At 40.3% G+C, this 12,605-nt stretch overlaps 1 protein-coding gene across 1 annotated transcript in view; it reads right to left on the bottom strand.

Annotated features, from left to right (window-relative positions):
• Window positions 1–12,605, bottom strand: part of LOC115786450 (glutamate receptor 3) — an 87,647-nt gene that overhangs the window by 37,227 nt on the left and 37,815 nt on the right. The window contains exon 4 of the mRNA XM_030738599.1: window positions 2,280–2,467. Within this exon, the coding sequence (XP_030594459.1) occupies window positions 2,280–2,467 (188 nt within the window). The remainder of the gene's footprint in view (window positions 1–2,279; window positions 2,468–12,605) is intronic.

Below are 12,605 nucleotides of genomic sequence, written 5' to 3'. Positions count from 1 at the left end.
CTTTCCTATGCTAGATAACTACACTTCATGAACATCACTGTCTGCTTAAAAAAAACAAAACAAAAAGCAAAAAAAACCATCCATTCTGCAGTGGGATTACTCACACTGAAATCATAAAACTAAGCCACCGAACTGATTCCCATTTCCCCCAGCAATCAGCTAGCTGGATCTGCTCTGCGTCATGATCCTCTCTCAACAGGCAGTGACCTTGACAGATTGGAGCAACATTACAACACACAGACACCAGCCCCTGCACACCGGTTCTGTTCAAACTCAGCCACCAGTCCACCACAGATTAAACTCTCTCTGTCGACAATCATTGGTTAATAGAACTACTGCAGCAGGTAGAAGCAGTGGGTTTACCACAAAGCAGACAGTGGGTGCCATTTTTGGCATGATTGCCCTCATGGGAGACAGTCCATTCCTGTTTCAATGTATAATGGCCCGACAGGAGGCAGCTGCAGAGTGAAGTCCAGCAGCTTCCCTGAATGCCTCGTGACTCAACCATATTGGCAGAGCTAGCCGGATTATTTCAATTAGCTCTAACAAAAAAACAATCCCACGCTGAGGTTGTCACTGAAACAAGGGGCGAAACTGTGCACGCTGCTGCTTTGAAGGTTAGCTTCTGCAAAAAGCTACATTTCCCCTTTATATATTAGAAAAAGAGTTAAGACCGAAAAATGAATGATGATGATGATCGTCGCATGTTGAGGAGGAAAGAGATCAACGGGAAAAAAAACAAATTCATTAATGGGAACAAAGACAGGAACAGAATAACATCAAACAGATTACTGCCCCGCATCCTTATTATTGTTTACAGGCGAAAAGCAATTAAAAACGCAACCGTTAATATGCCTCACATGTGATTTGTAATGAGTGTTCTAAGCTTTTCTTAAAAGCTGACGCATATTCTTTCACTTTAAAGAGGAAATGCATTTCAGTATAGTCCCCGGATTGTAAAGGGAGGAAATTTGCAGCTCGAGAATTAAATTAGACACAGCAAATTAATACTAAAAGCAATTCTGTTTTAAACTATGACTCTGGGATCAAATTAGATTCATAAAAAAAACAAGTGAAACTAACAGTCATTGAGGGGATATTGTGAGGCAAAGAGAAGCCAATATCTAAATGAATGTTAACGAGCAGAATCCAATTCAGGAACTGATTGCCTTATAAGCAGGCAGCAGCAGGCAAGGGGTGCAGGGTGGAGAGGAGCAAGTGAGCAAAGGAGATGCATGGCATAATAGCCACTCATCTATTCATGGTAATTGTGTTTCCCCTACTACAAGGACTGGTGGACCTTTCATTTTCTCCTCAGGCAATGGACGTGATAGAGGAACAGAGGGGTTTTGGGTTGTTAGGAGAGGATTAAAAAGGCTGCACCATCAGTGGTCTCTTCAAATGGCTGCTCACTCTCAGACCTCTCTACCTTAGGCTGCTGGGCGGCTTCAGTGCACAAAGATTTTCAAATAAGACAGCATCAGCCGCTGCAACCAAACAATACCAAAGAGAGCTCTTCAAATGGGCAGGGTTGCTGCTGTGTCTCAAAGGCCTTTAGGTGGTCCCAAACTCACTAACTCACTATGTATAGGAAAAAAATTATTACCTTGTTCCAAAATTAGATATAATGATTAAAACACACACATGCAAAACATGCTGTAGTATTCACAAAAACCTGAAAGGCTCAGATAATGAACCATAGACAGATGGATTTTATCAGTATGTTGATTAAGTTGGGATCGCTGCCTTCTGCAACTGAAAACAACATTAACTGGAATAAATTTAAAAAGGAACAAATGAATTAAACCTTGATAAAATACAGTGAAGAGGAACTTCACAGTTCTGGAGGTTAACCACTAGTGACACCTTTCACGTGGCACATCATCTCTGATTTCAGAAGCTTTAATATAGACACAGAGATATCCTGACTCTAAGTATTATGAACCAGTACCCCAATGTACAGAGCCTACATTTCCCTTAATGCAGCTTTTTTTTTTTTTTAAATCTTGCCTCATAAATGCACATGTTTTGTTACACAGAAGTCTTCCAGCCCAGCTAAAGACATGTACTCAGATTCAAGTAGTATTCAAGAAGGCTACTAAATTAACTTTGGTACTTTTTAATATCTGCTGTTTTGCAAGTTAAATTTGTATGGAAATGATGCTACTACTGGAAGCAAAAAAAAAAGAAAAAAAAAAAAAGAAAAGAAAAACTGATATAGAGTGTAGCCGTTTGGTGATGTAATGAACGTGCCTGTACATTGAGGCTCGGAGGCTAACCTGTTCCAATATCGTGTTGATCCTGTCCACCTCGCAGTCAATCACATAGCGCTTCTCCTGCCTCCTGTCCATCTCCTCAATGATGCGCTTGAACTCCGCCGCGTCTGTTGTGCTGCTAACAGAGCGAGCGGTCACCTGCCAGTTGTTAGCTACTGCTGCCTCCATGATGGCCTGCAGTATGGAGAAACCTAGAGGAGAAAGATGCAGAGAGGAAAAAGAGAATAACGCAGAGGATTAAAAAAAATAAAAATAAAAAAATCGACCGGCGCACAGCAAAAGTTATGCAGAACTGAGTGGCTTCTAATTTATTCTGGAGAGGTTTTTGCTTGAATCCAGAGGTCAAAGGTCATCTCATTACAATCTAAAATAGCATTACAAAGTCTGCAAGCCCACTAAAATATTGTCTAGAGTCTAGACTTTGTGTGCCTATGTGTGTGTGTGTGTGTGTGTGTGTGTGTGTAATTCACATTTGCATATTGACAAGGCAGTATCATAATGAAGTGAAAGGACAGGAATCATATCTCCATATTATTAAAAGATCAGTGGGTGATGTTATTGCGCTTGGCATCAATTAAATTATGGCATTTAGCTCAGCCGCATGTTAACTTTGACAGTGCAGTGAAACACACTGCAGCCTGCGTCTCCTTGGAGGATCCTGCCAACTCATTTTAAGATAAAGACAATGAAAGATTCATCCAAGCCAGTGGTAGAAAGAGATCATTATAATACCAGAAGAATGGAGAACGAGCCCTTCTAATGATTAATTCACACGTGAAATATTTTCATTTAACAGAGTGCTCAGAAACAGTATGGTCAAATCACATACCACAGAATGAATAATGTAACCATATTTCTGGAGGGATAGATTGCATGTAGCACAAGCTGAAATAAAAATGGCTTAAACTGTCTCCAATGTAGAACAAGTGGGGCTGAACATGATGGAGATTATGAGTGAAAAGCAAACATCATTAGGCCAAGGAGAATGCAGTAGTAACATTTATGTGCAGTAAGCTCCTTTTCCATATATATATTATATTCACATTATCTGTCATGTGGGTAACTGATACAGAAAGGGAAAAGAGGAAAAAAACAAAAGCTTTCAACAACAGCGTGCTCTGGCACACATGTAGACAAATATAGATTTTGTTTCTGTGCAGCATCATCACAGAGATGTTGGGGGCAAAAAGTAACTCTTAAAGGCAGCAGAGCCAAGCTCCAGAGCCAAGATGACAAGGAACAAAAAGAAAGATGGATGGAAAATGTTAAATAATCCAAGGGAATCATGTGCCTATGCTAAGAACAGAAGACGATTATGAATCCAGACCACTAAATGGGTTCTGAGTGGTCCTAAAGCCAGCAACATTCTTTGCAGTGCCTACTTCACAGGGTGCCTATCCTTAAAATGGTGTACACTTATGGCGTATCCCAAACTTTATCTCTTGCACATGAAGACAAACATCAATTTCCATTCTGTGATAGGACTAGACTAGGTGTGGGGTGGGGTGGAATGTGGAGTGGGGGTGGGGGTTCTTTTTGCTGGCCATGTAGTCAGCGGAATATCTGGCTGTGAAGAAGAGGGATCACGAGCTTCATTGGGGTCATCAGGTGGGTACCCACCTTCCTGGTGTTTTGATGATGAGCCCACAACAGCTCCAGAGGGTTCATCAGCAGCACCTGGCGTCCCAAGTGTGCCCCCCCCCCGCTTGAATATCCTCTTCTTACACTGCAATCAGTTCTGCTCTTTTGAAGTCCAGGTGGTATCTCTCCTCTTAAGCCAGAGCCAGCGACCCCCACTCCACATTCCACCCCACCCCACACCTAGGACTGCTGCAAGATTTCACCTCTAATTCCTAAGTCCTTCAACAGCCTGGTGGTTGATATGCCCACAGACCCTCTGCAACCCTCATCCACTAACTCCTCCCACAGCACCGTTAATTCAGTAATTAAAGCTCTACAAAGGGAGGAGATCCACAGCGCAAGGTTGGGTTGTAGATTAGTTTCTGCAATCTCCTTAGGGAAGCATAGTCACTGAATTAGGTCCACCATCGGCTTCCAGTCCCCCGAAGTGGCTGGGATGTTATTACAGGAATAGACTTAGGTGGCAGAAGAGGCAGGGCATTGGTGGATGCCCTTCTGGTTTTAATAGCAGCTGCAAGGCACCTCAACACCTGATTGTGCCACCAGGTTTGTCTTACAGCCTACCAAGATGTGTTTTAGGCTGACTGGAGAAGAACAGAGCAGGCACTTTGGATCTTCTCCATACTGTTGCTTCAGGTTGAGTGGAGATGGTAGGACATCATATGTGGAACAAATAAGGAGGTTGATTCGGTGAGCTTTCATGCTCCACAGTTCCTTTCAATTAAGCCTCCTCTTTTCAGTCTCTTCCCACTACATCCAATACCCGTGCTTTGCCTGAGTAACAGCTTTGGCACATCTCACTGCGTGTTCCTGTCAATGTACCTCTTCAACCTCTGTGCAGTGCAGGGGTTGCTTTGGACCAACTCCAGACCCCAGACCTCCTCTTCCTCGCTGGATGTGTCTGAGGGCAGGCTGTGCCTGCTGGATAGCCACAGCTAAAGTCCACTTCCTTCCAGTTGACAGGACTGTTGACAGCAACATTTGGGTCATGGGACTCTGTCAAGGTCATTTCCAATCTTACCTTGGAGAAATTGTATGCACATAAAGAGTCTCATCATTCTGGAGAACAAATTTTTTTGACATAATCAGTGTGGTCAGAACTACCAAGGCTTTCATGTTATCAATATCAATATAAAAATCTAAATTTTATTCAACTGAACTGGACTGACTATTTACCTCCACCAAGGAGTTTATGTTTTTGGTAGCATCTGCATGTCATTCTGTTTGTGAACATGATAGCTTGAAAAGATTTGAATGAATTCTGATTAAAGTAGGGGTGGAGTAGTGGGGGTCATGTTAAAGATCCATTAAAATTTGCCTTATAGGTCAACTTAATGATTTATTGGTCGAAAACTCGGGATTCTAAATATCACATTACTCTGGACCTCTGACCTCTTCTTCAAGGTCAAATAAGGTCAAACGTTCATAAAATGTCTTCTATCTTTAAAGCTCTGCTTAAAATTCTGCTGCCTGTGTTTGTATTGGCAACATTTGGAAAATTATGTTGATATATGGGGATTCTAAATATCACATTATAGTTTGCATCCAAATATCATGTCACATTTGACCTCCTACCTCACTTTTATATTTCACATCTGCTGTTCTTTCAAGTCAACCCCAAAATGTGTTCTATCTTTAAATAAAGTATTGTCAACAGAAAGAGAATGAGCTGCTTCAATAGTTACAAATATACTGTAGTATAATGTTATATAATAAGCTCAAGTTATTCATGTCCAGTTATTTATAAATCAATACCTATTATCCGTTACCTACTCCCACATAATGTTTGCGTAATCAAAGTAATCATCTGTCATGCTGCCCTTATCTGATTTTTACTGCACAATCAACTTAGTATGTTTATGTTTATGAAGAACAAAGAAACCAAACTGAATATCTACAAAATACAATATTATTACCTTAAAAGTAAATACTGCCCAGGGAGTGAGCTGCCTTGGTGGAGGTTTGCGCTCTCAGAGTATTTCTTGGTTTACAGCAGCTGTTACACTTGTTTGATTGTGGCAGGTCGAGAAGTATGCTAACCTTGTCATAGAAATTTTTACATTGACTAAATTAGTCACAAACATTAAAACTAAAATCCTGCGCTATTATTATTAAATATGGAAAGGATAGACAGGCTCAACAATCAACTAAAACATTCCACTTGAGCAAAATGTAAACCAAGAGCATGTTAACAATACATTAAAGTTTTTATAGTTAGCTTCTTTCAGCTAATCTTTGATTTGATTAGCAAATTTACTGCACGGGCCATTTCATTCAGAGACCTGTCAGTCAACTTTGCTAGCTAATATTTTTTATAACGTTACATTGATATGGAAATGAAAGGCAAAAAAAAAAAACAGATTCAGTTCTGATATGGGATTTAAAATGAAGTCAGCAAGAAACTACAGACAGCATTAAAAAGTTGATAACAATGTTTGACTTCAATCTGGTGACTGACTACCAAATCAAATTTACCCTCTGAATACACCCAGTGGGTTTTGTGACTATTTAAACCTGTCTATGGAGTCTATTGTGCAATATTATCACAATATGGAGAGAAGTGGGCAAAGTAAACATTTTACTTTTATTTATTTATTTTTTACTTTACCTTTGTTATTTATTTTGAGCCAATTTTCTGCACAACTTTATCGCCACGAACCGGCTGCAGGCAGCCAACAAAGCCAGCATAGAGACCAAAGAAACAACAGCAACAGCTCTAACAAGCAAGCCACTTTGTGACTCTGCACTTCTCTTCTGCATTTCCTTTTCTTTTCAGTTGGTAAAGTAGCTCTCTCTCTCTTTTTTGTTTTTTTTTTTGTTTTTTTGGACTTCAACATACTTTGAGACGACTGCACTGTACCATGTGTGTCTGTGCTCCTGGTGTGCCAGCTCTGCTTTAGCACGCAGCCACATTTCCACCAGATGACCTTTGGGCAAGCAGCAAAGCAAGTAGTGGAGACCGACACACACTGTGTCATCTGTCCAGAGGAGCGGTGGCATGCTGCCTAGAGACATTAAGCTGCCAGCTCTCAAGGTTATGTGGCAACCTGATTATCAGGTCACAGGTCTCTAAGGGTTTAGCCCATGGTTTTTAAATGTAACCTGTAGCAAAAATCAGCATTTACATGCTACTCAGAGGTGGCAAAAGTACAGGCATTCTTTACTTAAGTTGAAGTACAGATACTTGTGTTAAAAATACTCTGGAAGTTGGAGTAGTGATTCAACTTCTTTACTCAAGTAAAAGCACAGGCTTTGAACTGTACTCAAAGTAAGAAACTAAAAGTAACTCTTTGGAGGACATTTATATCAGCTATTTATGTGCAAAGCTGACTGAACCTGCTATAATAATATAATAATAAATAATATTACAAAAGAATACAAATGCTATTCCAATCTACATTCTAATGAATGTCCTCAGCTTGAATCTGTTATGTAGGACACAAGCAGTGAAAGGGCATTAAAAAATAGCTTTATACTCTGTCACCTACATTGTAGAGGGTGACTCTGTGTCCACATCTAAACCAAAAAAATGAGTATAATCAGGGGTTAAAGTGGGATTCAGCAGGTGGGGAACTGTAAGGCTGGTTGTAGTGATGCCACATAGGGGGGGAAAAAAATCACAATAATTTCTATTGTGCACTCAAGTAGATTTTCTTTGCATACAAGTTGTGATCAGCTGACATGTTGCTGCACTGCTCTGAGGTTTACTGCTCTTTGTGGATGAACTGAATTCAGCAAGATATAACCCAATATTTCATGAGCTATCTTGGCTGATTTCCATCTCCTACACTGACAGTATAATGTTTATACTGACAGGCTGAATTTAGTAAATTAATCTAATTCAAACTGCTACACATGAGGTAACCTAACTCTGACCATGAACACCACAGCTGCTGTACACCAGTCCAACACAGAGCTTTACTGTAAATACAGTACAGCAAGCTAACCTGTTTATGCTGGACTGTTTATGCTGCAGTATCTTCTTGCAACCTTTGAATACCATGAAGTTAATAGACCTCTTTTGTTTTTTTGTTTTTTTGCAGAATGTTTCAAACTTCATATATATCTGATTAAATATAACTGAGGAAATTACATGTATGCTTTGAATTTCCAGTTTATCAAATGTCCCTGAGCAGTCCCTACCTTTAAATCTAACCTCTCTTCTTCCTCTCCTGTCCTCTTTCTTACATATTTCTCCATCTCTGAGAGAAGTTGTCTCTCACTCTGGGAAACAGCAGCTGGACTTTTAGCTAGCAGCCACACACAAACTATTTGTGTTTGCTGATAGAAACGTTGCATCTGAAATTACCTGCCACTTAATAAACACTCCCTTTATGCTTGCTCCTCTTCAGTGGCACTAGCTAGATGCTGAAATACTGCGACAACAGCTTATGGCCATTTGCACTCGGTCCGGTCCACTTTAACCCCTCATATGGTTTTGCCTCTTTCATCTCTTTGTATGTGATAAGCCATCTGATGGAGGCTACACTAATATGATTATCTTATATAGTGATCCCTCCATTTAGGCTCAAACGGTATGATGTTTGAAGCTGCACAGTGACATGAAATGAAAACTCCCCTCAAATGTGTTAAACCTAACCTAAGTAACAAGTCTGCTTTGAAAACATAAGAAGTAAAAAGTTATTTGTGTAAAAAAAGATATTTGTGTTAAAATGTAGGGAGTAAAAGTAAAAAGTTAAATATTCAAGTAAAGTACAAATACCGGAAAATTCTACTTAAGTACAGTAACAAAGTATTTATACGAGGGTGGGCTAAAAAGTTCATAGGCTGACTAAGAAGGAGTTATCATACAGTAATTAAATGCTAACTGATTTCTTTCCAGATAAACCCACATTGGATACAGCTGAATACAAGAGGGGTAGGGAGAGCCTTGAAGTTAACCCAAGGTCCGGGTGTCCTGCCACAGCCACCACCCAAGAAAACACTGACTGTGTTCACTACATGGTGATGGATGACAGATGTTTAACTGTTAATCAGATAGTTAATGCTGTAGGCATCTCCTGTGAATGAGTTGAGAACATTCTGCAAAACGAACTTGGCATGTCAAAGGTTTCTGCTTGGTGGGTGCTATGACTTTTGATGCCTGATCAAAAGCGCACCTGGTTGTGTCGCAGGTGAACTTGGCACTTTTTGAACCAAATCCAGCCAGTTTTCTTGAACATTTCCTCACCCCAAATAAATGTTGGGTTCAAAACTTTTAGCCAGAGACCAAACGGCAGTCTTTGCAGTGGAAACACCCGTCTTCTCCCCCACCAAAGAAGGCCAAGGTGGTGTCATCAGCAGGGAAGGTACTGGTCTCCATCATCTGGGACGCAAAGGGCATTGTGTTCACTGACTACCTTCAAAAAAGGCCATACTATCAATGGAGAATACTTTGCCAACTTGCTGAAGCAGCTGCAAAAGGCAATCAAGTCAAAAAGGCATGGAAAACTGACGAAGGGGGTCCTGTTTCACCAGGACAACGCTCCTCCACACAAGTCCATGGTTGCAATGGCTGCTGTGCGCAACTGTAGCTTTGAGCTGGTTGATCACCCTCCATATTCTCCTAATTTGGCACCATCTGACTATTTTCTGTTCCCCAGCATGAAAAAACACTTGGCTGGAAAGCAGTATCAGAGTGATGATGAGGTCATCTCTGCTGTTGAGGACTTTTTTGAGGGTCAGGATGAGAGACTCTATACCACGGGAATCCAAGCGCTGCAACAACGATGGAAGAAGCGTGTCGAAAAATAAAACACAACACAAGTTTGACCGTTGCATTGTGGTCAGCCTATAAACTGTTCAGCCCACCCTCGTACTTTGTTACTTCCTACGATGCTACTGCATGTAAAGGATGAGTCTATCCAATGTCCAAAGTTTGAAACTTTACACTGTGCTGGGATAACAACAATATAAGTATATATAAATGGATATAGATGTAAATGTCAGAATTTTTACTATAACAAGAGACACAGTTTCAGAAAAAAACCCACAACAACAAACATGAAAAGTGAAGTGAAAAACATCTTAACCTCTTCTAAACTACCGTCATTTTTACATGAGTGCAGCAGCAGCCGCAGCCTCTCATGTGCTAAACTTCCTCAGATCTGCTTTACCTAAAGCGCAAGTTAGGGAATGAAGGTTTGAATAACATGGATGCATTATTCATTTTCCTGAGGCATATGCTCACAACCTCACCAACCACAAGCCAGCTGGATAGCATGGCAGTCTTCCCGGCAATAAAAGCTTCTCACATTAAGAGATGTCACGCAGATTAACTGGGTCAAAATGGTCTCTATTGGTTTGGAAACTGTTAAGAAGGCTGGTAAAGGTAAAAAAAAAAAAAATGCCAGTGTATCATTTAACACGCGCTAATCACATTGGGTGTACGACATGCCATGCATATGGGTTAAAATGATAGGGTGCTCATTTTGTTTCAGGGCTGCATGTATCTATTTGTTTAGCGTAGTGTAATCGGTGATTCCTGGGCTGCTTGAATGGCAAATAATATGCCTCTGAATAATTTTAAATGGCAAAAAAAAAAAAAAACCTAAATTCTCACAGTGGGAATGATTTGGGAATTTGGGCTTCAGATATGTAAGCATCTACAGTGTGCTGTCCAAAAAAAATATATATCCTATTTTCACTTTTGAGATAAGTGCAAGGAAAATACGAATTATGCTCTTCTGCGGAGGAAGGATATACCGTCCTGTCAATCAGATTACAATCACAGAGTTCTTTTATTTTGAAATTGCTGATTTGTGCTGCATTTGTCTCCCAGAGCCGCCCACCCCACCCCGCCCACCCCCCCTTACGTGCCTCTGGCAAACCCTGGACTGTGTGGGAACAATTGGATTCATTTAAGATTCGCAGAAGATTCCATGCCTGCCTAGTTTTACATTTGTATGGAAATTAAGAGATGGAATCTATGGTGGTAAATAGTCTGTCCAGAAAAGGATTAGGACTGCTTTTTTTTTGGCTCCTGTTTTCTCAGAAGTCAGCATAAAAGTTTATGCATTCTGATTCAGACTTTAAAAATCAAAAAAAATGAACAGAATCCTTTGAGCGCAACTTAAGCTGACACCCACAGCAAGACTGATAGTTCTTTCGTCATCTCTACTAGCAAGTAAATATAATAAATGTCTTTGGTACGTCAGGCCCCTCTGCAAAGATTTACATCAGCCACTTAGCTTTCTTGGACCAGAGTCCATCTCCAGATTCAGCCAATCAGTGAATTCATCCCTCTAAAGAGCACTGGAGACCATCATAAATGCTTTTGAGAGTAATATTTATTTCCAATACGGAGAAAAGCCATAAATTCTACACACTTTTTTTTTTTTGCCAACAGGAGCCCCACATCTGTGCTGCATCTGAAAATGTAACACAGTCAACTACATAAATTATGGACGGTAACAACAAGGTTTCCTTATCACCACCTATAAATCCCTCCAGTACAAATGCAGCAGCATGTTTCTGCTGATCAGGCTCCTCACTGCTAATCATGCCATCGAGATAGGGAGACTTTTCACACATCACTTGCTACTCAAACATAGCGTGTAGCATAATAAAATGTGGACAGTATTTGTTTTATACAGCATCTATACTATGATAACTCAAACTACACACTCAAGGTAAAATCTAGTCACAAAAAAAAATGCCAATAAAGCATTTTATGCACAACATAAATATTAAATTGTGACATATAAACATTTTATATAAATTGTATATGATATAGAATTGCATAATCCACCTTCACATCAATATTTAAATACTCAAATGTTATATTATATCTTATTATTATCTATTGTGATCTAGTAGTCTGATATTTTATTGTGTATGTGAGAAATGAACCTGCTGTGATGTGTGGTTTGGGGACGGTGGTGCTGATGAACAACAATTCTGTGGAATACACGTGTCCCTCTATTACAACCCCCTCACCCTAAAGAACGAGGCGGGGACGTTTCCCACCAGTAATGCTGCAGTGTTTTTTTTTTTTTCTCTGATAAAGTGCATCAGTGTTTCTACTATATGTTGCCAGGATACGGGCCAAAATAAATGTTAACTCTGACAAATGAATACTGCAGCAAAAAAAAAAACAAACAAAAAAACACACGGTTGAATTTGCCAGTGCTGAAACATCCCTGGGCTACACATACAGGTGAGGTCAATCAGAGATGTTTCATATTTGTATAGGCTTGATTAAAACATTTATGTGTGTGTGTGTGTGTGGGTGTGTGTGTGTGTGTTTTTCCTTTGGAGTCTTTGCGACCTATGGTGACTCATAACAGCCTTCTATGTGCTCAGTCATAATGTGTATCTTCAAAAGGCTCATTTCAGCGAACAGTGAACAGGAATCAGAGTTAAGATGAAAGAAGCATAGTGAGCGCTGGAGAAAATAGTTCAGACAGAGGAGAGGGGTAACTTGAGGGCGGAGGGGCAGTGCTGTGTGTCCACATCAGACTTTAGTTTTTCGAATATGCAAAGGTGGGGGTTCAAGTTAGGAAGGGGAGTTGGGTTGCGCTTTAATCTCAAACCATACACTTGTTTCAAGTGTATGGTTTGTGGAGCATGCGGTGTATAAACCGCTGCAATGGGTGAAAACTCAATTATTTCTGCATTTTCCTGCGATCAAATCCAGACGGAGCCTAAAGACGCCCCGTGTGCTTATAAATCAGAACTGTTGCGAAT

The sequence above is a fragment of the Archocentrus centrarchus genome, chromosome 10 (genome assembly GCF_007364275.1).
Source record: "Archocentrus centrarchus isolate MPI-CPG fArcCen1 chromosome 10, fArcCen1, whole genome shotgun sequence".
Taxonomy (NCBI): domain Eukaryota; kingdom Metazoa; phylum Chordata; class Actinopteri; order Cichliformes; family Cichlidae; genus Archocentrus; species Archocentrus centrarchus.
This window is presented reverse-complemented; position numbering and strand designations above follow the sequence as displayed.